General features: G+C 34.1%; 2 protein-coding genes and 1 pseudogene across 32 annotated transcripts in view; all 3 read right to left on the bottom strand.

Moving 5' to 3' along the window:
• Positions 1–15,956, bottom strand: part of LOC127177748 (gastrula zinc finger protein XlCGF8.2DB-like) — a 36,310-nt gene extending 20,354 nt beyond the window's left edge. The window contains exon 1 of one of the 2 annotated variants that reach the window (XM_051130246.1): positions 15,833–15,956. The gene's annotated coding sequence lies outside the window, so the exon portion shown is untranslated. Of the gene's footprint in view, positions 1–12,066; positions 12,155–15,832 lie in introns of those variants that run through there. The other variant, XM_051130251.1, reaches the window with a different exon arrangement.
• Positions 1–27,509, bottom strand: part of LOC127177741 (zinc finger protein 239-like) — a 115,771-nt gene that overhangs the window by 2,123 nt on the left and 86,139 nt on the right. For 3 of the 30 annotated variants that reach the window (XM_051130216.1, XM_051130224.1, XM_051130222.1), the window contains exons 2-3: positions 10,633–10,767; positions 7,845–7,997 (exon numbers count right to left, since the gene is read on the bottom strand). The exons of 1 other annotated variant lie outside the window; for it this stretch is intronic. In XM_051130216.1, the coding sequence (XP_050986173.1) occupies positions 7,845–7,929 (85 nt within the window). In that variant the 5' untranslated portion in view covers positions 7,930–7,997; positions 10,633–10,767. Of the gene's footprint in view, positions 1–5,921; positions 7,743–7,844; positions 7,998–9,073; positions 10,360–10,632; positions 10,768–12,066; positions 12,314–13,585; positions 13,637–15,832; positions 15,977–19,683; positions 19,768–20,504; positions 20,640–21,185; positions 21,263–22,980; positions 23,062–27,509 lie in introns of those variants that run through there. 26 more of the 30 variants (XM_051130215.1, XM_051130227.1, XM_051130225.1 and 23 more) reach the window with 21 other exon arrangements.
• On the bottom strand, positions 21,357–27,487 carry LOC127177742 (gastrula zinc finger protein XlCGF52.1-like; annotated as a pseudogene).

The following is a 27,509-nucleotide window of genomic DNA, read 5'->3' as shown; positions in this document are numbered from 1 at the left end:
TTGTATTAATCTCATGTTGTTCACTTTAATGCACTGCAGAAGATAACATTTGTTCACACATCACAAGAGTCTCCTAAAGACATTTCTACATGGTTACATCATTGCTTAACAAATCTTCCCATCACCTTTTCAGCCTAATTTGGTCATCAACTTATATAGAGTACTGCTTTGTTCAACTTTCCATTTCATTGGTAACAATACTTAACAGTACTTAATTTTTCATTGCAAACACTAGTCATCACATCTGCGATAAGAATAAATGTGAACATAAAAGTAATATTTGCTCTCAAAAACCTCTATAAAGAAACATAGCTATAAATTACCCATAAATGTGAAAGAAGTTTGAGAAACTGATTGTTTGGTTGATTAAAAACCCTAGCTGCTCCACTTTGGACACTGCTTTTCTATATGAGCAAGTAAACTTGCTATGTACACTACCAGTACCAAAAAGTTTTTGAACAGTAAGATTTTTAATGTTTTAAGTCTCTTCTGCTCACCAAACCTGCATTTATTTGATCTAAAGTACAACAAAAACAGTACAGTTTTGAAAAGTTTTTGCTTTTTTAAATAACTGTTTTCTATTTGAATATATTTTAAATTATAATTTATTCCTGTGATTTCAAATCTGAATTTTTAGCAACATTACTCCAGTCACATGATCCTTCAGAAATCATTGAAATATTCTGATTTGCTGTTTAAAAATATTTATTATTATTATGTCGAAAACTGCTAAGTAGAATTTTTCAGGTTTCTTTAATGAATAGAAAGTTCAGAAGAACAGCATTTATCTGAAATAGAAATCTTTTGTAACATTATAAATGTCTTAATCATCACTTTTGATCGTGAATTTAGCGTATAAAAGCTTTTTATTTTAGATAAATGCTGATCTTTGGATCTTTCTTTTCATCAAAGAATCCTGAAAAAATGTACTCAACTGTTTTAAATATTATTAATAATAATAATAATAATATTAAATCTTTCTTGAACAGCAAATCAGCATATTAGAATGATTTCTGAAGGATCATGTGACACTGAAGACTGCAGTAATGATGCTAAAAAGGTAGCTTTGATCACAGGAATAAATTACATTTTAAACTATATTCAAATAAAAAGCAGGTTTTTAAAATAGTAAATATATTTCAAAATTTTACTGTTTTTTGCTATACTTTGGATCAAATAAATGCAGGCTTGGTGAGCGAAAGAGACTTCCTTAAAAAAAACATTAAACAACTTTTGACTGGTAGTGTATATTTAATGATAAGCGAACTCTAGTCACAGCATGAACAATACTAAGGTTTTTCTCCAGTATGTATGCGCAGATGACGTATGAGACCTGATGCCTCCACAAAACTCTTTTCGCACTGCGGACACGCGTATGGTTTCTCTCCAGTGTGGAGCATTATGTGCCGATCAAGATGTACTTTTTGCGTGAAACTATTTTCACAATGAGGGCACGAGAATGGTCTCTCACCAGTATGAACTCTTAAGTGTCTCTTAAGATTCTGTTTATCCGTGAAACACTTTGCACACTGCGGGCAGCTGAAAGACTTTATCTTAAAGGCCTGATGGTAAAATTTGATGTGTTTGCTAAGGTGTGCTTTTTCAGCAAAACTCTTTCCACAATCAGGGCAGGTGTTTGGTTTCTCTCCAGTGTGACGTCTTAGGTGTATCTTAAGTCTGTATTCATTTGGACAGACCTTTCCACACTCAGTGCAGGTGTAAGACGTTTGTCCGATATGCATTCTTATGTGCTTGGCAAGATGTTGTTTTTCTGTAAAACTCTTTCCACACTGAGGGCAGGTGTATGGTTTTTCCCCAGTATGAATTCTTAAGTGTCTTTTAAGTCTGCATTTAAATGCATAGCTCTTTCCACAATGAGAGCAGGTGAAACAATGCTTTTCACCAGTGTGAATTCTTGAGTGGTTCTTCAGGCTCTCTCTGCTTGCAAAACCGCGTCCACACTGTTCACATTCAAATGGCTTTTCTCCAGTGTGAGTTCGTATGTGGCATTGAAGGTGTTTGTTTAGTATGAAACTCTTTCCACAATCATGGCAGGTGTATGGTTTTTCTCCAGTGTGAGTTTTTAAGTGATACTCCAGATTCTCTTGACGTGTAAAACTCTTTTCACACTGATGACATTTTAAAGACCTTCTGGCTTTTGCTCTTTGAGTTCTGCTTTGTGAGACATTCTTTTCATTAAAAGTTTCTTCTCTATTTAAAAGACTTTGAGGTTTCTCATACCACTCCACTCCATCCAGTTCTTGATTTTCCTCTTTCACCTCCATCAGATCTGGAAAATAAATATTAAAAATCAAATGCAGTCTGAATCAAAATTTAATAAAAGTAAACAACACAGATCAAACATCTATTTGTATGTGATCTCTGACTTGTTAGATCAGGTCCCCACGCCAGACAATTAGGATCCAGCCCCGGACACCAGATCCCGTCAGAAAATATCAGTCTTTCGGTAACAGGACAACTAGTCAGCAAGCTGTAGTTACCCCAACCCCACTAACAAGCAGGTTTCTGTCAGTTATGAAGTTGACCGATGAAATCCAGAAAAGAGCAGAAGCAGGAGACGAAGTGATGATGGTAAAAAAGGTATAACAGAATTTATTGAACAGTTTTAGTTGCGTATGTCTCAATGTTCAAACTTCGTCTGAGGAGTACAGCTCAAAGAACAATGATATATCAAACGGATTCAACATCCCATAAACCTTGAATTTCCATAAACATCCCCGTTATCTATTTCTTAGACCAAACAATCCATGAAACCCCACAATCATGGAACTGAACAATAATGAAAATGCATAAGCAAGGAAAATAATAAGAAATATAAAATATAAAAACATATAAATGAACAATATAAATGAACAATATATATGAATAAATATGAATAAATGATAAATACTTAAATAATCAAATAAATAATTAAATATGAATTATGTGAATGACTAATGATTATTAAATGATTATGTAAATAAATGATTATAAATGAAATTAAAAACAAACATAAAATTTAAACACAACACAATAATTTGCATGTAAGGATCTAAGGATCCTTCAGACTGGATAAAGTTAATTCTGATGTTAATACAATAAAAAAAAACAAATCAAACTATTACTGTACAGCGTTATAAAGATTTAGATGAATAGTCCAATGCATTAAGTAGTTGTAATTTAAGAGGAATCATACAAAATGCACATTATTTTTTTTTTATCTAGTACTGACCTGAATAAGATATTTCACATATAAGACATTTCCATATAGTCCACAAGAGAAAATAATAGTTTATAATAATAATAATTTGTTAAAATTACCCCGTTCAAAAGCTTGTATTTGATTCTTAATACCGTGTTGTTACCTGAATGATCCACAGCTGTGTTTTTTGTTTAGTAATAGTTGTACATGAGTCTCTTGTTTGTCCTGAACAGTTAAACTACCTGCTGTTCTTCAGAAAAATCCTTCATTTGAACACTTTCCAACAATGACTATAATTTTGAGATCCAACTTTTTACACTGAAGGACTCATATGCAACTATCACAGAAGGATTAAACACTCACTGATGCTTCAGAAGGAAAAACGATGCATTAAAAGCCGGGGGTGAAAACTTTTGAACAGAATAAAGATGTGCACATTTTTCTTTTTTTTTTGCCTAAACATCATATTTTTTCATTTAGTACTGTCATTCAGAGGCTACAGAAGATACTTACATGTTTCCTAGAAGACAAAACAAGTTAAATTTACCCTGATCTTCAAATTCCACAAGCAAAAGCTCTTATTGCATTGTTTCCTTCTGGAGCATCAGTGAGTGTTAGAACCTTCTGTAATAGTTGCATATGAGTTGCTCAGTTGTCCTCAGTGTGAAAAGATGGATCTTAAAATCATACTGTAATTGTTGAAAAGGGTTCAAATGCACAAAAATGCTGAAAAACCAAAGAATTTATGGTACTTAAAAGATTTTTCTGAAGAACAGCAGGCAGTTTAACTGTTCAGGACAAACAAGGGACTCATGAACAACTATCACTAAACAAACAAACACAGCTGTGGATCATTCAGATAACAACAGAGTATTAAGAATCATTTTTATAAATAATTATAAACTACTATTTCTCTTGTGGACTATATGTAAACATTTTATGTGAAATATCTTATTCAGGTCAGTACTAAATAAGTCAAAATAGATTACTTTGAAACATTATATATATATATATATATATATATATATATATATATATATATATATATATATATATTGTATGTATAACAAATAAATCATATTCAGCCAATATCTGCAACCGTTTCGTTTTGCAAAGTACGCGGGTCAGTACAAAGACATTGCATACAGAAAACTACATTTTAACACCCGAACACTTATTAGTTATATCATATATCTTATTTTAAAGAAGAGTCTTACCAGTTGTTTTCTTCCCGCATATGTACAAATACTACACACCGTCGTAAACGCGCTCCGCTGTCGTAAACATCTACCGAAGCGCGTCTGCTGGTGTCGCATTGATCAGTGAAAGTCGAATGTCCTCCTCCAGATAGCGCTAAATGACTATGAAAGTAATGAATATGTATACACTGTGTGCAGAATTATAAGGCATGTTGATAATCTTGTTATATTTTTTTCCAAACACATTTTACCAATTCCAAACCACATCAATCTTAATAACTACTGTTAATTTTGTATTTAATCATTTATATGTGATATATAATTGTCCGTGAAGGCTGGAAGTGAAAAACTCCTTATATTCAGGTGTGCATAATAATTAGGCATGTTTTCTTTTACAGATAAAATGAGCCAAAAAAGATATTTAACCCAGACTGAAAAGTCCAGATTATTAAATGCCCATGAGAAGAATGCAATACTAATGCATTACAAGAATTTGCAAAGTTAAGTCTTGACCATTGGACAGTGAAATGCTTGTTGAGTTTTTTTTATAGGCTTTATAGACAGATAAGTTGAGAGTGACTCTTGAAGGACAAGCATCACATCCTCTTGTACCTCTGATTCAAGAATTTATCTTCCAAAATCTGGCAGTAAGTTTTGGGAGTTCATTTTAGTCCATCTCTGCAAGTCAGACTTTTCAGGATAGGAGACTAAACATGAACTCCCAAAATGTACTGCCAGATTTTGGAAGAGATTCAAGAGTCACTCTCAACTTATCTGTCTATAAAGCCTATAAAAAAAAAAAAACTGTCTTCATGTATTTCACAACACGTCAGCTTGTTATTCTTATTAAGTCAGGGGTATTTTTTAGGATTTTCTACCAAGCAAAGTCTCTGAGAACCTGACACATTGCACTTCTGAAGACTCCAGGTAGGTTGCCGTTCTGGAAAATGGTGGCGCTGGAGACTAAACGGTTCCTGATGGTGTCACACCTAATTCTTCACCTTAATTCCTGATTCTTTTGCAGTTAACATGCATCTTTTCTTCTCCACCTGTTTTTTCTGACCATGCAGACTCAACAAGCATTTCGCTGTCCAATGGTCAAGCCTTAACTTTGCAGATTCTTGTAATGCATTAGTATTGCATTCTTCTCATGGGCATTTAATAATCTGGACTTTTCAGTCTGGGTTAAATATCTTTTTTGGCTCATTTTATCTGTAAAAGAAAACATGCCTAATAATTATGCACACCTGAATATAAGGAGTTTTTCACTTCCAGCCTTCACGGACAATTATATATCACATATAAATGATTAAATACAAAATTAACAGTAGTTATTAAGATTGATGTGGTTTGGAATTGGTAAAATGTGTTGGGAAAAAAAATATGACCAGGTTATCAACATGCCTAATAATTCTGCACACAGTGTATATGTATATATTCATCATAGAGAGAGAGATATTCTAAATACAATTTCTTTATTTACGTACCTATTTTAAATGGAAAGTATCACATTCATCACATTCATGTAAAGAAATGGGCTAAAGCTAAGCCAAATTGTGAACATTTTATTAAAGAAATTAAACAATATGGTTCTACTTTGCAAAATATTAGAAACAGACAAGCTAAAAAGACCAATGAAGCACTATGACGCTTTAATTTGGTTAATTAAATATTTTATTTATTTATTTTTTATCCCTGGCACAGATTTTTTTTAACTCATGTACATGCACTTGATTTTGTTTTGTTTCCTCTGTATACCCTTTTTCGATGTATATATTTGTATTAATACGTACATAATTACATAATAAAAACTGATGAAAATAGTTACAACTTTGTATAGCTTTTGTCATCCTTATTTTATTTTAAAGTAGCATGAAAGATCACAAGAAATTGACACTTGACGCCTGTAGCATTCTCTGATATTTTATAAGGTTTCACTGATACACTGATAACCTTTGTTCATTAAGTATTTAATAATTATTTGTATAAATGTTACAAAATAACAGGGCCATCAAGTTTGGGTCTCTTAAAGTTCACTGTTTTCACCTCATTCATTATTGTGATGCACATTAAGTGTATTTCAATAGGCTGCGACTCTCTGCCAACATATTACACTCTAAATACTAATAAACTTGGACACATAATGAGTTTAATTACATTAGTAGTAGCCTACTTAAATACTTAAACTCTCCTTCTTAAAGGGGCCACACATTTATGTAAATAACATTTCTGTATGGTTACTTAGAAAAGAAACTATTATCATATATATGAATCAGTTAAACTACTAGTATTTCATTCTTCATTGCATTTGTTGACAACAAATCAAACAGCATTACAAGACATTTTAATTAATTTAAAAATATAAATACTCAACATTAATCTATATTCTCACATAGATCACTATGTAGAAAACAATAAAGCTCCTCCCAGACTCACAGCAATACGTTTCTTATTTATTTCTCATAAATTCTACTTTGCAAATTGTACTAATATATCTATTTTAAGCAATACCTACTTAGCACCCAAATGTGATTTTGCCAAAACCTTTCATTCACACTGTAAGAGCTGAATGAATTCCACTCAAGTCTATAACTAGATGATATACCATCTCTATTTTTTATCTCACACAATTAACTTGAATGTTTTTGACATTATTAATGTTGCTCAGTTGCAGTATTTTCTCATATGAGTGAGAAGGTTTGATGATTGTGTAAAAGTCTTTCCACACTGAGTACAGTGGTACGGCTTCTCTCCAGTATGAACTCGCTCGTGCTTTTTCAGGTGTTCAGACTGAATGAAACTCTTGTCACAATATGAGCACTTGTAAGGTCTTTCTCCAGTGTGAATCCTTTGGTGCTCTTTCAGACGGTCAGCTCTAGCAAAACTCTTCCCACACTCACAACACACATGATCTTTCACTTCATCATGTGTTTTCTGGTGCTGTTTAAGGTGACTCAGCCGTAAAAAACTCTTTCCACAGAACGAACACACATGAGGCTTCTCATCGGAATGAACTTTCATGTGGTTTTTTAGATTTAATGGTGCATGAAATTTTTTACCACACTGATCACAGTTAAATGACTTTTCTCCAGAGTGAACGTGCAGATGATAATTGAGACTTGCCGCTGCAGTAAAACTCTTTCCACACTGCGGGCATGTGTACGGTTTCTCTCCCGTGTGGATTCTCATGTGCACATTAAGGTTTCCGTTGTCTCTGAAACTCTTTCCACAGTATGTGCAGGTGTGCAGCTGTTTTGCTTTTTTTCTTGAAGTTTTGATTTTACAACATTCCTCCTCCGCCTCATTCATCTCAGGTCTTTGCTGCATTACTTTAATCCAGTCTAAAATAAACAAATCACGTGATTAAAATCAAGTGAACTGGAGCTTTGTTACAGTAATGCTTCTCAGCAGTCAACAATAAAGAATCATAAATGGACATCAACCTGTTTGTTCCTCAGTATCTTCATGTTTTATTCTGGATGGTTCTGGATCACTCGTGTCTTCAATCTCCTCTTTAACAAACTCCATCTTTAAGGGGCTTCACTGTAGGTGTGAATGGTGATTATTGTCTGACACTGAGACCCACAGGACCAGATCTGGAGAAATCAAAAATAATTTACTGAATGTATACTACATTACTTTACATTAACCACACATATGAGACTGCTGTTTAAAATATATAGCCACAAGCCATTCGTCACACAACCAGCAATAGCTTATTAAAAAGCAGGACTATAAACAAGCTAAAGCAGAATAAAATGCAAAGAGATCCATTTTAGATATACACAATATAACACACTGAATAAAGTCTGAGCAAATCACATTTACACTATATAAACATCAATTCTTACATTACAAAAGAAACACTATTTATAAAATGAATTTAATCTTTATCACAGAAGTGCTCACACTCCCTGACAACATATTATGCTCCAATCAATAATCAATAAAAACATGCAAACTCTGTAAACAGTGAACATCTCTCACATGCATACTGACAATATATGGCATCCAGCGAACTGACCTTCATTTATAATCATTAACAGCATCACTTTTAGCTTAAAGTCGGTTAAAATATTCAGCATTGATCTTTCATGCTACTTTCTTAAGTGCATGCTCTATTTGTTCCTGTGGATTTTTATGCAAACTCTTCAGTGTATTGCTGCAATCTAATGGAAAATGCTGGTAATACAGACATATACATTACATATAGTCCGTTAGGTCAGAATGTGTCTTGATTAATCAAAACTCTTAGTTAACCCACAGCGCCCTGATCATATTCTTGTATTAACAGCAACCACTTCCAGCCTATTAATGCATGATGATATCCTGCTTTTGACTTTTAATTTTGATGTCACAATGTATAGCATTTAAACAAATCAAATACTTGTGTTCACTCAATTTACACCGAATAATCTCTCCTGATAACAAGACAGTGTCAGACAATGCGCTGCTAAAAAAGTCAATAGTTCTCTGTTTTCACCTCATTCATTATGATGATGTCTGAGATCTTCTGTAAATTGGCACATTAAGCACATTTCATTGTGTCAACAGACTGAGACAAACTACAGGATCATCACAAATAAAATCTATTACTGAATAACTAATACATCCATACAAATCACACATAATCAGATGTCACTGAAATGAATTTTTTATTTGCATCATTGTACAAAACCTACACAACTTTTATGCTGCAGATATAATAATATTGCATTTATAAATAAATATTTTAAAAACATGTATTATGTAATAAAAAAGGTCAGAAACTTATTGAGGGAATTGTTTCATATACCGACAAGATAAATGGTTGTTGGGTTTTTTCAGGTTGTTTGGGTGTTTCTTTGTCAGTGTTTTAATGAGCAGACATTCAATCAAAGAATACAAAACATTAATGTAAGATTAAAGTGACTAAACACTTTTGCTGTTCTCCAACAAAACAGAAAAAAAACACTATTCTCTACAAATCTTGTGGTATTTTGCAGCAAAACTAATAATTTGAGCTAATCTCTTATGTATCTGAATCTCACATTGTTGATATTGGATCATATTGGATCTTTAGAAAACAATTGCTCACTCTGACACAGAACAATGCTTTTTAATATGAATCACTAGAGTGAAACTCTTCCCACACTTACAACATGCTATTTTTCACTTCATTATGTGTTTTCTGGTGTTGTTTAAACCTGTACAGGTTTGAAAAACTCTTTCCACAGAAAGAACAGACATGAGGCTTCTCATCTTGTGATGATGATATAAACGTTTTACCACATTGAAATAGCTTTTCACCAGAGTGAATGAGCAGATGATAACTGAGACTTGTTCTATCTTTGAAACCCTTTCCACACTGAGTACAGTGGTACGGCTTCTCTCCTGTATGAAGTCGCTCATGCCTTTTCAGGTTTCCAGACTGAGTGAAACTCTTGTCACAATATGAGCACTTGTAAGATTTTTCTCCATGAATTCTTTGGTGTCTACTCAAATCGAAAGCTGAAGTAAAGCTCTTCCCACACTCACAACACACATGATCTTTCACTTCATTATGTGTTTTCTGATGCTTTTTACAACTGTCCAGTCGTGAAAAACTCTTTCCACAGTAAGAACACACATGAGGCTTCGCATCTGAATGAACTTTCAGGTGTGTTTTTACAGTTGATGATGAAATGAACTTTTTACCACACTGATCACAATTAAATGGCTTTTCTCCAGAGTGAACATGCAGATGATAACTGAGACTTGATGCTCTAGTATAACTCTTTCCACACTGAGGGCATGTGTACGGTTTCTCTCCAGTGTGGATTCTCATGTGCTGGTTAAGGTGTCCTTTTTGGCTGAAACTCTTTCCACACTGTGTGCAGGTGTGCAGCTGTTTGGCCTTTTCTCTTGAAGTTTTCATTTTACAATGTTCCTCCTTCACTTCATTCACCTCATGTTTTTCCTGCTTTACTTCTATCCAGTCTAAAATAAACAAATGATACTAAAAATCAGTGAACCTAATTAGTTTTAGAAACCAAAAGAGGTCACATATTTATCGGAGTATCAAGAATCAAATCTTTGATTTGCCAACTGTTAGTTCTGTCATTCCTTGTAAATAAAATTAAAATGTGGATATAATAATTTAGATCATTTATCATTCCTATTGCTCATTATTTCACAGCCACTAAATCTTTTTAACAGAAGCTTTAATGTTTCTCAGCAGTCAACAATAAAGATTCAAGAATGGACACCAACCTGTTTGTTCCTCAGTATCTTCAAGTTTTATTCTGGATGGTTCTGAATAACTCATGTCTTCAATCTCCTCTTTAACAAACTCCATTTTTACCATAGTATGTCACAGATTTCAGCTGCTGCACCTGGAGTTTGTATCTGTAATGTAGGATGATGTGAATATTCCTCACCTGTTTAGCCCAGTTAAAGCACAAACCCCGCCCACCACAGATTCTAAAGATTTCATTGGTTGTGTCAATCACAGTGATCACCTACACAACACTGAAACAAATCCAGTACAAACCTGTGACCTTAGTATAGGGTTATTTTGTGTCAAATCAACTAAATTTCACAAAATTATCCAACTTGAATTTTTGATTTTTGAGACTAAAATTATATGCTATGGATGAATATTTACAGAGTAATCCACAATTTTGTAGAGGGGGGTCAAAATTAATATTTTCATTTGAGATTACGAGCCAATTTGCAAGGTAAAACAATGCATACCGTTAAACGCTACTGTTAAACTCAACTGATTTTACTAAATGACCCCCAAATCTCTGTGCAAAAATAAAATAATGATGCTGCAATCTTTCACAAGTAATTTTTTACCCTGTAATTTGGCTCCAAAGATTAAAATTAAATAAAATATTCAGTATATATTCATCCATGACATTTAATATTTTGTCTTTCTTTTTCATTTATGTTTTTCTCTCACCAGAAAGTGCTGTGAACTGAATCCATTAAGTCTATTTTGCTGACCGAGTTACTGAGTTGACCAATGAAATCAGTGGTGATGCGGGGCTTGTGCTTAACTAGTTCAGAAAAAACCCCGATTGACAAAAGGAAAACATTAAAAGAAAAGAGAAACCTTGCATGTACATTATGTATAATTGGTTCAAACAAAAACAGCAGATAGCCTGAATGAAAATGTTAATTTATGGTATTTCAATGTAAAAAACAAAACATAAGTGAAGGGATGATTTCTGTAGTCTTTCATAGTATTTTAAATCATGTTTAAACAGAGGTAAAAGATTTAAAACACACATCAATATAGTGATGATCCTGTAGTTTGTCTCAGTCTGTTCACACAATGAAATGTGCTTAATGTGCCAATTTACAGAAGATCTCAGACATCATCATAATGAATGAGGTGAAAACAGGGAGAGAAGCATTAAGAAGCTTTTTAATTTTAATTATTATTAAGTTGATATATAATATAACAAATTCTCACAGACATAGATCACTATGTAGAAAATAATAAAGCTCTTCCCAGACTCACAGCAATATGTCTATGTTTTATTTCTCAAATATTACACTTGACATGAATATATCCATTTCAAGCAAGACCTACTTAGCACGCAAACGTGATTTTGCAAAAACATTTTATTCACACTGTAAGAGTTGCTTTAATGTTTCTTAGCAGTCAACCATACAGAATCATGAATGGACACCAACCTGTTTGTTCCTCAGTATCTTCATGTTTTATTCTGGATGGTTCTGGATCACTCATGTCTTCAATCTCCTCTTTAACAAACATCTTTAACAGTCACACAGATTTCAGCTGCTGCACCTGGAGTTTGTTCTTCTCTTGTAGGATGATGTGAATATTCACCAGTATTTATAGCTGAATTGTTGTGGGAGGGGCTTCACTGCAAGTGTGAACTGTGATCATTGGCTGATACTGAGACCCACAGGACCAGATCTGGAAAAATAAAAAAATATGTGTAACCCTGCTACCAGACAATGCTATGTATGTGAACCACATGTATTGCTATCAAAATGTGCCTGGGCTACAACGCCGACTGGTTTATCTCTAATTAGACGTGCACTGTGTGTAATGTAAAATAACAAAATGCATATACGTTGCAATCCGATAGATAAGACCCCAGCACCCACCTGAGCTAATATCAAAATGTAGTAATTTGATAACTGCTGTGTACTTCATCAGACCCAGCGGCAGTGTGACAGCTTATTGTGCAATAATGAGACAAAGTTAGCCAATGCATGGCATTTTACTCTCTCATGCAGACAAAAGTTGTCTTAGAGTTACAGTGCATGAAAACCCATTTCTCACTACCCATAACGCATTTCACTCAGGACTACAACAACCATAGATAGCAATCTTAAAGGGGTCATCGGATGCCCGTTTCCCACAAGTTGATATGATTCTTTAGGGTCTTAATGAAAAGTCTATAATATACTCTTGTCTAACTTACATCCCTGTTCCGGCATCGAAACAATGGAGGTTGGACTGTTACAGCTGATCTGAGGTAAGACGCTCATGTCAATCAACTATTGTGGGAGCGGCCTCTGTGGGTGTGACGCCACACCGACAGGCATCTGAGAATGGCTCGATTTGAAAAAGGGGATATTATTTTTACAGATTATTTAAAACCCACTGCATGGATTTTTATCATTATAGGGTAGATTTGTACATACACTGCCAACACACATTAATGTTCAAACAACATGTAAAAGTGAACTTAGCATCCGATGACCCCTTTAAGCAATAACTCTTATTTCCCTTCTCTGGCAACACTGTCATTGATATGACTGTGATAAGCGCATACTTCTGACACTGCACGCAGCTGAAATCAACCACACACTCATCACAATGAAAACGTCGACCTTAGAAATTACAAACGTGAACATTAAGATTATATATGGCGAACCCCGGTTGAAATGCATACACAAGTATGCTTATTTCATTTAACCTGTTTCATGTCCATTACTATTGGCATGTTCTCAGAGTGATTACAAATGCTCTAAACTTGTTTTGCTCCTGCTGTATAAACACAGATACTAAAAGATGCTTCTTTTCTTTTCTAAGAAGATCAATAATATCAGAAAGCCGGTCAGCACATCCTCAAGTTATGCAGAGGTCAGACAGATTCAACCGCAGTTTCAAAATGAAGTTACTATAACTGTTTTTGAAGCAACTGACAGCAAAACTTTGGAAGAAATAGTACAGCACCTTAAATCATTTACTCAGCCCTTGTCATCCAAGATGTTCATGTCTTTCTTTCTTCAGTCGTAAAGAAATTATGTAGAAAAACAACTTATTAACTATACATTCTGAACAATTATATTCTTAAGCAGTGCATTGGTAGTTAGTATTCTACACTTTAAGTAAAACAGGGCACAATGCACTGTTAATTTGAAGAAATTTTGTGCATTGATTTTTCACACTTTTTTTACATGAATTTAAAATTGCACATTGAATTTTGTGTTCTCAGGTTACAACTTAGAAAATAACAGTTCTTTTTCTATTTTTCTGCATATACTGTGTGCAGAATTATTAGGCATGTTGATATTCTGGTCATATTTTTTTTTCCAAACACATTTTACCAATTCCAAACCACATCAGTCTTAATAACTACTGTTAATTTTGTATTTAATCATTTATATGTGATATATAACTGTCCATGAAGGCTGGAAGTGAAAAACTCCTTATATTCAGGTGTGCATATTTATTACGCATGTTTTCTTTTACAGATAAAATGAGCCAAAAAAGATATTTAACCCAGACTGAAAAGTCCAAATTATTAAATGCCCATGAGAAGAATGCAATACTAATGCATTACAAGAATTTGCATTTTGACAGCGAAATGCTTGTTGAGTCTGCATGGTCAAAAAAAACAGGTGGAGAAGAAAAGATGCATGTTAACTGCAAAAGAATTAGGAATTAAGGTGAAGAATTAGGTGTGACACCATCAGGAACCGTTTAGTCTCCAGCGCCACCATTTTCCAGAACTGCAACCTACCTGGAGTCTTCAGAAGTGCAATGTGTCAGGTTCTCAGAGACTTTGCTTGGTAAAAAATCCTAAAAAATGCTCCTGACTTCATAAGAATAACAAGCTGACGTGTTGTGAAATACATGAAGACAGTTTTTTTTTTATAGGCTTTATAGACAGATAAGTTGAGAGTGACTCTTGAAGGACAAGCATCACATCCTCTTGTACCTCTTATTCAAGAATTTATCTTCCAAAATCTGGCAGTAAGTTTTAGGAGTTCATTTTAGTCCATCTCTGCAAGTCAGACTTTTCAGGATAGGAGACTAAACATGAATCTGGAAAATGGTGGCGCTGGAAACTAAACGGTTCCTGATGGTGTCACACCTAATTCTTCACCTTAATTCCTAATTCTTTTGCAGTTAACATGCATCTTTTCTTCTCCACCTGTTTTTTCTGACCATGCAGACTCAACAAGCATTTCGCTGTCCAATGGTCAAGCCTTAACTTTGCAAATTCTTGTAATGCATTAGTATTGCATTCTTCTCATGGGCATTTAATAATTTGGACTTTTCAGTCTGGGTTAAATATTTTTTTTGGCTCATTTTATCTGTAAAAGAAAACATGCCTAATAATTATGCACACCTGAATATAAGGAGTTTTTCACTTCCAGCCTTCACGGACAGTTATATATCACATATAAATGATTAAATACAAAATTAACAGTAGTTATTAAGACTGATGTGGTTTGGAATTGGTACAATGTGTTTGGAAAAAAAAAAAAAAGACCAGAAAATCAACATGCGTAATAATTCTGCACACAGTGTATTTTTAGCTAATCACCAAGTGATCAAATATTTTTTCCATATAACTCTGTTCTCTTTTAGGGCACAATGCACTGTTAATTTAAAGAAATTGTGCATTGATTTGTCACACTTGTTTGTTTTTTTTTACATGAATTTAAAATGACATATTGTCTTTTGTGTTCTCACGATACAACTTAGAAATTAACAGTTTTTCCCCCATTGTTTTTAGCTGATCACCAAGTGCAGGTAAAAACTAATAACAAGGTGTTATCACAAATGAACAATTATTATTGAACGGCTGCTAATAATCAACTAGATACAGACACATTTTCTACCAGGCCTACACGTTTGCTTCTTTATCTTTTGCTGGTTTGCATGGCACATGCACATTTGTTTAAGTTCAAGCTTAAAGAATTCTGCGTAATGAAAATGAGACTGATTCACAATGTGTATAACCAACTCAAGATACCGTAAGAAATAAATACACAAAAATAAATTAATAAACGAAGAACATAAAGGACATAAATACATGAAATAAATAAATGTTGCCTTTGTAAACGTTTTAAACTGAGTTAAGTTTACTTTAACAGCTTTACTACAGCCTAATCTTTGTACAGATATTGTTCTCTTCCACACAGCAACACAATTCACAACAATCACATATAATATAAACGAAAAACTTACTTCATTGGCTGCTTGTTACCAAACGAAGAACTTAATCTGGCATCCGATGTCGTTTTTAACTCCAAATGAGTAGAATATTAACATTACAGCAAGAAACACTCTTTAACTTGCCATAAGATACAGACAGCTGTGAGTCACTCTGTGCTTTTCATAATAAAAGTCTCATATCAAAACCGCTCTTTACGAAACAGTTTCAAATTAAAAGTCTTTAACAAAATATTAAAAAGAAATATAAACGGACTAAATTTATAAATTTATTATTTATAAATTTATTTATAGAAATTAGGGCTGTCAAACGATTAATCGCGATTAATCGCATACAAAATAAAAGTTTGAGTTTGCCTAATAAATGCGTGTGTATTGTGTGTAATTATTATGTATATATAAATACAGACACATTCATGTATATATTTAAGAGAAATATTTATGCACAAAAATGTATATATAATATAAATTATAAAAAATTATGATAAATACATATGCTTGCAAATATTTCTTAAATATATACATGAATGTGTTTGTATTTATATATACATAATAACTACACAACACACACACATATATTAGGCAAAGTCAAACTTTTATTTTGTAATCGCGATTAATCGTTTGACAGCGCTAGAAATTATTAATTTTATATTTTAGAACACTGAATAGGGCAAAAAGTCAAAACACAAATATTTTTCCATATAAATCTGTTCTCTTTTTTTCTATACGTTTCCAGACCTGCCTACTTAAGTGAAATACTTTTTTAAATTTCGCAGGAAATCGGATGTGTATCATTATATTGGATGGATATATCCAATATAATGCATATAATCTCTTAAAGTGACCGCACCTAATTTACTAGCTGCTGTCGGTGTCCTTAATGTTAATCCAAGAAATTAAATCCAAGAGAAAATCACTGCTTTTTACTGAATTACTTTGTAGTTTTAACAAGAATTAATCTATATTTAATTTATAAAGTGAAAATGCAATACTATTTTACATTTTATTATTCTGTTTCTGTACCTAGACACTTACAAAGTTTAAAAAGCTTAAACATTGTTTAATTTGCATTTTTGTTCTATTTATTTATTTGTGCAATTTACACAATTTCAAACAGGGCCCACAGGTACAGCCTGCACCGGGCCCCACAAACCCCAGCTACGGCCCTAAATGCACAATGGCAGGTTTATTAAAAAGCTAGGAAACAAGCTAGAGCAGGTGAAATGCAAAGAGTTACATTTTTATATATACACAATATAAACACACTCAATAAAGGCTAATCAAAATTATTGACTTTCAATTCTGTAGTACGTGAAAGCACAAACAATTCACATTTACGCAACATAAACATCAGTTCTTACATTAGAAAAGAAACACCAACATATTTCACAGTTAATAATCAATCAAAACATGCAAACTCTAACTCTGAACAGTGAACATTTCTCACATGGAGACTGGAGATACACGGCATTTAGTGATTTCTCCTTCATACAGTATTATTAACAGTTTAATTTTCAGCCTCAGCTGTTGAAAGTACAGACTTTTGTACATACTCAGTGCGCACATTGTCTTTCTATAAAAGGGACACGTATTCTTAAAGGAGAAGTCCACTTCCAAAACAAAGATTCACATATAATGTACTCACCCCCTTGTCATCCAAGATGTTCATGTCTTTCTTTCTTCAGTTGTAAAGAAATTATGTTTTTTAAGGAAAACATTTCTGCATTTTTCTCCATTTAATGTACTGGTATGGTGCCTCGATTTAAACGCGGCTTTAAACGATCGCAGCCAAGGAAGAAGGGTCTTATCTAGCGAAACGATCGGTTATTTTCATAAAAAAAAATACAAATACAATTTAAATACTTTTTAATCTCAAACACTTGTCTTGCCTTTTTCTCCCTGAACTCTGTGTATTCGAAACTAGGGTATGTTGAAAAACTCAGATCGTATTTTCTCCCTCAACTTCAAAAATCATTTCAAAATCAGAAGTTTTGACCCAGTCGTTGCAAAGTGAACATGCAAAGATCAAACACCCTTAACAAAAAAGGTAAAACAGCGATATAGGATGATTTTGAAGTTGAGGGAGAACATGAGATGGGATTTTTTCGACATACCCTAACTGTCATGAACCGGAACAAAAACAATCCAGGCAATATAAGACAAGACGAGCGTTTGATCGCTTGAAGCCGCATTTAAACGCATTGGAAGTTCAAAATCAGGGCACCATATCGGTCCATTATATGGAGAAAAATCCTGAAATGTTTTCCTCAAAAAACATAATTTCTTTATGACTGAAGAAAGAAAGACATGAACATTGTGGATAACAAAGGGGTGAGTACATTATTTGTAAACTGCTGTTCTGGAACTGGACTTCTCCTTTAAGTTACGGAGCAAATGCACTATCATCATACATATGAATCAGTTAATCTACTAGTATTTCATTCTTCATTGCATTGGCTCACAACAAATCAAACAGCATTACAAGACATTTCAGTTCATTTAAAAATATAAATACTCAACACTAGTCTTTCTTTATATTCTCACAGACAAAGATCACTGTGTAGTAAATAACAGAACTCCTCCCAGACTCACAGCAACGTTTCTGTTTTATTTCTCAGAAAATGTATAATATAAAAAAAAATAAATAAATCTTATCTCACACATTTTACTTGAATGCATTCGACATGAAAATGAATGTTGCTCACTTGCAATATTTTCTCATATGGGTGAGAAGGCTTGGTGACTGTGTAAATCTCTTTCCACACTGAGTACATTGGTACGGCTTCTCTCCAGTATGAACTCGCTCATGTACTTTCAGGTTTACAGACAGACTGAAACTCTTCTCACAATATGAGCACTTGTAAGGTTTTTCTCCAGTATGAACTCTTCTGTGCCGTTTCAGACAGTCAGCCTTAGCAAATCTCTTCCCACACTCACAACACACATGATCTCTCATATCGTAATGTGTTTTCTGGTGCTGTTTCAAATTATGTTGCATTGAAAAACTCTTTCCACATAAAGAACACACATAAGGCTTCTCACCGGAATGAACTATAAGGTGTTTTTTTAGATATGATGGTGAAGTGAACTTTTTACCACACTGATCACAGATAAATGGCTTTTCTCCAGAGTGAATGAGCAGATGATTTTTGAAACATGATGGATGTTTGAACCTCTTTCCACACTGAGTACAGTGGTACGGCTTCTCTTCAGTATGAACTCGTTCATGTGATTTCAGGTTTCCAGAATTACTGAAACTCTTGTCACAATATGAGCACTTGTAAGGTTTTTCTCCAGTATGAATCCTTTGGTGATCTTTCAGACAGGAAACTCTAGTAAAGCTCTTCCCACACTCACAACACACATGATCTTTCACTTCATTATGCGATTTCTGGTGCTCTCTACAGTGACCCAGCCTTGAAAAACTCTTTCCACAGTAAGAACACACATGAGGCTTCTCAACTAAATGAGCTTTCTGGTGTATATTTAGATGTGATGGTGAAATAAACTTTTTACCACACTGATCACAGCTAAATGGCTTTTCTCCAGAGTGAATGTTCAGATGATAACTGAGACCTGATGAATTTGTAAAACTCTTTCCACACTGAGGGCATGTGTACGGTTTCTCTCCAGTGTGGATTCTGATGTGTTCTTTAAGGTGTCCTTTGTGTCTGAAACTTTTTTCCACTGAAGTTTGAAGTTTGGATTTTACACCCTTCCTCCTCCACTTTATTCATCTCAGGTCTTTGCTGTTTTACTTCAATCCAGTCTAAAACAAAATACGTGTTGAAATCAAGTGAACTGGATGTTTGTTACATAAATGTTTCTCAGCAGTCAATAATGAAGAATCAAGAATGGACACCAACCTGTTTGTTCCTCAGTATCTTCATGTTTTATTCTGGATGGTTCTGGATCACTCATGTCTTCAATCTCCTCTTTAACTTCTGTTCCTGTAATGTAGGATTATGTGAATATTCCTCTTTTTAACCCAGTTAAAGCACAAACCCCGCCCACCACAGATTCGAAAGATTTCATTGGTCGTGCCAATCACAGTGATCACCTACACAACACTGAAACAAATCCAGTACAAACCCAAGACCTTCCTAAACTTGAATTTTTGATTTTGTTTATGCTTTTAATTAAGACAAACATAAATATTACTGAAGGACAAAATATTACATTTCAAGGACGGATGTTTACTGGATTTCTGTTTCTGTCAGACTATTATATAACTAATTGTCAGTTACACTCTTCTGTTTTTCTTAGTTGTTTTGCACTAGTGTAAATTTATTATTAATCAACTGCATAGAAATGCTGCAATTACTTTGACAATATAAATGTACAAATATTTGTCATGCCAATAAAGTATCTACTCGAAGAATTAACAGACTTTGCTCATTTTGACATCTCTGGATAAACTCTGGATATTTACAATCATTTCAATGTGGATAAATGTGAAAACTAAATGTGAATCCTGATTTAACAGCAGAAAACAGCAGAGATCAGGTATCAGTCTGTGTATCAGATATTTGATGTGTCAAAGTTTAGTTCTGTCATTCACTTGTTACCGCTGTACCGGGTCATGATCATTTAAATGCATTTCTGTATCATTTATCATCCATATACTGATCGATATTACACTGCTACAAAAACAATCAAAAATGAAGAATCATGAATGGACACCAACCTGTTTGTTCCTCAGTATCTTCATGTTTTATTCTGGATGGTTCTGGATAACTCATGTCTTCAATCTCCTCTTTAATAAACTCCATCTTTACCATAGTATGTCACAGATTTCAGCTGCTGCACCTGGAGTTTGTATCTGTAATGTAGGATGATGTGAATATTCCTCTATTTAACCCAGTTAAAGCACAAACCCCGCCCACCACAGATTCTAAAGATTTGATTGGTCGTGTCAATCACAGTGATCGCCTACACAACACTGAAACAAATCCAGTACAAACCCAAGACCTTAGTATAGGGTTATTTTGTGTCAAAACACAAATTTGTGGTCTTGTTCATTCTTTTTAGAAGAAAGACAAAATATGTCATGCCATAGACATTTACTAAGTAATCCATTATTTTGTAGAGGGGTGTCAAAATGTTCATCTAGGATATGAAGTCAAATTATGGGGTGAAAAAACAACTTTAGAAAGATGGCAGCAATGCTGTTTTATTTTTACACGGAGATTGTTAATTCTACTATCGGATGGTTTTATCAATACTTGCATTGTGACAGTTCAAGAATGGGACAGATAACTTTTTATCTCAACAACTAATAAATATATCTCAATAACCTTTCAGGTGGTTTAGATGGCTCTGGAGCACTCATATCATCAATCTCCTCTTTAATAAACTCTATATTTACCATAGTATGTGTCAGATTTCAGCACTCGACTCTCTGCTTCTCTCTTCTGCTCGTTGTGTTTTTGCTCTTTTGTATTTGTGTGGCAAACTCGAAAAGGTTTTAGTGTGTTACTGACACCTGCTGGAAATTACTGGTAACAAACACATACAGGTAGAGTTTCCATAGACATAATGATTTTATACTGTACATATTTCACATTATTTTCAGTTTATTTACACTGAATAATCTCTCCTGACAACAAGACTATCATCAAATGAGCTGCTGAAAAGCCAATAGTGCCCTGTTTTCACCTCATTCATTATGATGATGTCTGAGATCTTCTGTAAATTGGCACATTAAGCACATTTCATTGTGTGTCAACAGACTGAGACGAACTACAGGATCAACATAATTAAAATACTATAATTGACTAACACATCAACTGAAAAATCACTGAATAGAAAACATCAAAGTGACTAAATACATTTGCTGTTCTCCAGCAAAACATAAAAGCATCTCCACAAATATTGACATTTTACAGCAAAACTGAACATTTGAGCTAATCTCACATTTACTTGAAATATTACATCTGTAAAAAACCTTTGCTCACTCTGACACAGAACAATGCTTTTTAATATGAGATAATAGAGCTGATGACTGAGTGTAACTCTTTCCACACTGAGTACAGTGGTACGGCTTCTCTCCGGTATGAACTCGCTCGTGTGCTTTCAGGTTTCCAGACAAAGTGAAACTCTTGTTACAATATGAGCACACGTAAGGTTTTTCTCCAGTGTGAATTCTTTGGTGCTGTTTCAGATGGTCAGCTTTGGTAAAGCTCTTCCCACACTCACAACACACATGATCTCTCACTCCATTATGTATTTTCTGATGCTGTTTACAACTGTCCAGTCGAGAAAAACTCTTCCCACAGTAAAAACACACATGAGGCTTCTCATCTGAATGAATTGCCAGGTGTTTTTTTAAAGTTGTTGAGGAAATAAACTTTTTACCACATTGATCACAGCTAAATGGCTTTTCTCCAGAGTGAATGTGCAAATGATTTCTGAGAGCTGATGCATTTTTGAAACTCTTTCCACACTGAGTACAGTGGTACGGCTTTTCGCCAGTATGAATTCGCTCGTGTATTTTCAGGCTTCCAGACTGGCTGAAACTCTTGTCACAATATGAGCACTTGTAAGGTTTTTCTCCAGTATGAATTCTTTGGTGATCTTTTAGATAGGCAGCTTTAATAAAGCTCTTCCCACACTCACAACACACATGATCTTTCACTTCATTATGCAATTTCTGGTGCTCTTTACAATTGTCCAGCTTTGAAAAACTCTTTACACAGTATGAACCCACATGAGGCTTCTCATCTGAATGAACTGTCAGGTGTTTTTTTAGATTTGATGATGAAATGAACTGTTTACCACACTGATCACAGCTAAATGGCTTTTCTCCAGAGTGAATGGGCAAATGATTTTTGAGACTTGATGCTGCAGCAAAACTCTTTCCACATTGAGGGCATGTGTACGGTTTCTCCCCAGTGTGGATTCTTATGTGCTCCTTAAGATTTCCCTTTTTTCTGAAACACTTTCCACACTGTGGACAGGTGTACAGCTGTATGGCTGTTTTTTTTGAAGTTTGGATTTTACAAAGTCCCCCCCACCACTTCATTCAGCTTCACTCTTTGCTGTTTTACTTCTATCCAGTCTAAAATAAAACAAATGATATGGTTAAAATCATGCGAACTGGAGCTTTGTTACATTAATGTTTCATAGCAGTCAACAATGAAGATTTAAGAATAGACACCAACCTGTTTGTTCCTCAGTATCTTCATGTTTTATTCTGGATGGTTCTGGATCACTCATGTCTTCAATCTCCTTTTTAATAAACTCCATCTTTATGATGTGAATATTCACCAGTATTTATAGGTGAATTGTTGTGGGAGGGACTTCACTGTAGGTGTGAACTGTGATCATTGGCTGATACTGAGACTCACAGGACCAGATCTGGAGAAATAAAAAACAAGTTACTGAATTTATGCTGCGTAACGGCAGGTTTACTAATAAGCTAGACTAGGAAACAAGTATTTTTATATATCCACAATGACTCTATTCAATTCTGTAGTTTGTTACAGTATGAATGTTTATGCAACATAAAAATAAATTCTTATACTAGAAATCTGAACACTGTTTATAAAAACATCAAGTCATGAAATCATCTTTATCACACTATCACTATGTCAAGTTTTTTTTTTTTATTTAGTTCCATCAAACAAAAATACAAGGGAACATTGCACATTTCAAATTGCAAACTGCAAAAATAATAACAAGAGGAAGAAAAAACATAAAATGAACACAAACATATACCACAAAAATAAAGATTAAAAAATGAAAAAATCCAGGGCAGTTACATAAATTTGAAAACCTTTAGAATTTGTTTTGTTTTTATGAGTTTCTTATTTTGAGATCTCATATTAGAGAGGGTTTCAGTGTAAATTTTAAGATGTTGGATCATGGAGGATTGGATCCAACATTAAAGGAGCTTCTTATAAAACTGTTATCAAAACATTTGTCAAAAAAGGAAAGACCATTTACAAAAAAAGTTGGGGATTCTGTAGGGTTGTATTATTAGTATTTGCATCTGAGAATTTAATTAAAGTTACTATGCCATTGGGAATAGCCTTAATTACTTTGTTAAATTCTTTTTCGTTTACAAAAAAGCCATATTTTGTAATAAAATTAGAATAAGTGTACAATTGCCCATGGACTTGTTTGTGATAATCAGTGTTGGGAAGGTTACTTTGGAAATGTAATAGGTTACAGATTACAAGTTACTCTGTTTAAAATGTAATAAGTAGTGTAACTTTTCAATTACTTTATTAAAGTAATGTAACTTATTACTTTTGATTACCTTACAGTAGCACTCAACAATGATTACTGTCAGACTTTATCACTTGAATTAAGATTATAAGTAAGGGACAATATACATCTTTATTTTGCAATAACAATTGGCTGGATGTACATTACCCCACTTATTACACAGCTGCTTGCCACAAAAGTTTGAACTATTTGAACACAAAGCTTCCATAAAGAAATCAGTTGCTAGCAAGTGGCAAATTGAGATAATTAAAAAATTGTACACATAATACTGAACTGACATTTAATACTTTATTAGCTAATTAAACGCAAAGCTCCCACCAAGAAAAACTATCATGCATATAGTGCTGACTTAAGTTGCCCAAATGAGTCTTGTTATTAGCTTTTACCAGTTGTTCTCGGGGAACTGACCAATCAGAATCAAGCATTCCACAGAGCCGTGTTATAATTTAATTGAAAGCACAGCCACACAAATTCAGACTTAACACCTCTTATTTACTTTATGATCATTCTGAGGTTAAATACAGATTTGAAATCATAACAAGAAATAGTTTAATAGCTATGATTCTGGTTTTGAAATCAAATGTTTGCATAGTAATGACAGGAAACACTGGCATCTAACAATGCCTTGGAAAAAACAATTAATCTTAAAAAATAAAGTATATGCATAAACCCAAAATAAAACAGTTAAGAATAAGCATGTGTCCTAAACTCCTGAAACACTGATGTCTCATTTTAGAGCAGTCAATGCAATTTTGGAAAAGTCAATTAAATCTGTATGTGGGTGTGTGTGGGGGGAAAAAAAAAAAAAAGATGTAACCAGATGTAACCCCCTTAGTAATCATTAACATTTTCAAAAGTAACTGTAATTTAATTACACATTTTTTTCAGTAACTGTAACTAATTGCAGTTAAATTTATTTTGTAATTAAATTACGTAATTCCGTTACATGTAACTAGTTACTCCCCAACACTGGTGAAAACTGGCTAAAGCAATAGGAAGTTTGCAAGTTATATAAGGACACCGCAACAAAAAATGTAATCGCCAAGTTTTTAAAATAAATAATATGGGACAATATTGAAAATACTTGTTTGATTCTTTGAGACGGGTTAAGTTGTTAATGGACCTTTGTCACATTTCAGGGTTTCTCATAGCGGAAGTCGTCATAGTTGGGTAAAATCCGAGAGCAGTGATTGGGAGTGTACCACAGATATATTTTTTACATTTCTATTTGCTCAAATAACAAGAAAGGAAGCTTTCACGACTTTCAATCAAAGGAAAAAAATCGAGAGAGACTGATATCGGCATTCAAAAGAGAGAACGATGTCAAATTTAGCGTCAGTCCCACAGACGCAGCTTTAGAAACACTGTCACATTAGCGTAAACTATTTTTTTTGTAACTTGGTGAAAAGGTGATATAATACAAAGTGTAGTGTTGTATATTATGGGGTTCCATTTGTGCCAAAAAAGAGGCGACTGCTTTGTGCTTTGTACTACACGTTTGTCTTTGTCTACAGTTATTGCCTAATTATTCAGGTAAATCAGTATATGTTGACGTGCATGTTGTCTGTTGACGTCGTCTTAATCTGTCGTCCTGTCGTCTTTTTCTCTGTTTTTTTATTACTGTTGTCCTAACTGTCATTTTCTTCTGTCGTCTTGTTCTGTCGTCCTAACTGTCGTCTTGTTCTGTCGTCCTAACTGTCGTCTTGTTCTGTCGTCCTTACTGTCGTCTTGTTCTGTCGTCTTGTTCTGTCATCCTAACTGTCGTCTTGTTCTGTCATCCTTACTGTCGTCTTGTTCTGTCGTCCTGTTCTGTCATCTTATTCTGTCATTCTTACTGTCGTCCTGTTCTGTCATCCTAACTGTCGTCCTGTTCACCGCGATCAAGTGAGCCGCCATCTGGATTTGCTGCACGTCTATTAGTGGAATTATGGTACGGAGACAAGAAGCGGCCAAAAAGCTGAGGAACATCTATATTTCAGCGGTTAAAATTTAAATGTGCTAGAAAACAGGGAAAAAGTATTTACAAAACGTATATATATTGTTCATTATAGAAGATACAATTATATTACTTTCGAATACATTATACTGTAAAGTTTTCTGAAAAAATAAAGTTTGTTAAAATACATTCTAACACTGAATGTTTGCTCCTTTTTTTCTACATGCATTATTAAAATTTCTTATTAAAAGTTTCTTATTACTGTCTTAGAAAACTTTACAGTATAATGTATTCGAAAGTAATATAATTGTATCTTCTATAATGAACAATATATATATATATATATATATATATATATATATATATATATATATATATATATATATATATATATATGTATATATACACACCTTTTGTAAATACTTTTTCCCTGTTTTCTAGCACATTTAAATTTTAACCGCTGAAATATAGATGTTCGTCAGCTTTTTGGCCGCTTCTTGTCTCCTTACCGTAATTCCACTAATAGAAGTGCAGCAAATCCAGATGGCGGCTCACTTGACCGCCGTGAACAGGACGACAGTAAGAATGACAGAATAAGACAGTTAGGACTACAGAACAAGACGACAGTTAGGACGACAGAACAGGTCGACAGAACAAAATGACAGTTAGGATGACAGAATAAGACGACAGAACAGGACGACAGTAAGAATGACAGAATAAGACAGTAAGGACGACAGAACAAGACGACAGTAAGGATGACAGAACAGGTCGACAGAACAAAATGACAGTTAGGATGACAGAATAAGACGACAGAACAGGACGACAGTAAGAATGACAGAATAAGACAGTAAGGACGACAGAACAAGACGACAGTAAGGATGACAGAACAGGTCGACAGAACAAAATGACAGTTAGGACAACAGTAAAAAAAAAACAGAGAAAAAGACGACAGATTAAGACGACGTCAACAGACAACATGCACGTCAACATATACTGATTTACCTGAATAATTAGGCAATAACTGTAGACAAAGACAAATGTGTAGTACAAAGCACAAAGCAGTCGCCTCTTTTTTGGCACAAATGGAACCCCATAGTTCCTGGAGATCGACTTTCCTGCAGAGTTTAGTTCCGACCCTAATCAAACACACCTGTCTGTAATTATCAAGCGCCCCTTGAGATCCTAATTAGCTGGTTCAGGTGTGTTTGGTCAGGGTTGGAGCTGAACTCTGCAGGAAAGTCGATCTCCAGGACCAGGTGTTGAGCACCCCTGATCTAAGACAAGTTACCTCGAGCGTCCAATCCAGAAGACAGTCACTCTCTTGAAAGCTGATGACGGCTCTGTTTACTCTCTCTATTATTCTATGGGTTAAGGTATTTGATATTTTAAGATTGTATATCAAATGTGATTCAATACAATAATTTTACTAGAACAAAATCACAAATAATTTGGTGGGAGAGTAGCGAACGTAGTGGATGTCTACATACGGTCATAACCTGCCGTTTAAGCGGAACCATCTAAAAC

This window comes from Labeo rohita, chromosome 15, assembly GCF_022985175.1.
Source record: "Labeo rohita strain BAU-BD-2019 chromosome 15, IGBB_LRoh.1.0, whole genome shotgun sequence".
Classification (NCBI taxonomy): Eukaryota; Metazoa; Chordata; class Actinopteri; order Cypriniformes; family Cyprinidae; genus Labeo; species Labeo rohita.
This window is presented reverse-complemented; position numbering and strand designations above follow the sequence as displayed.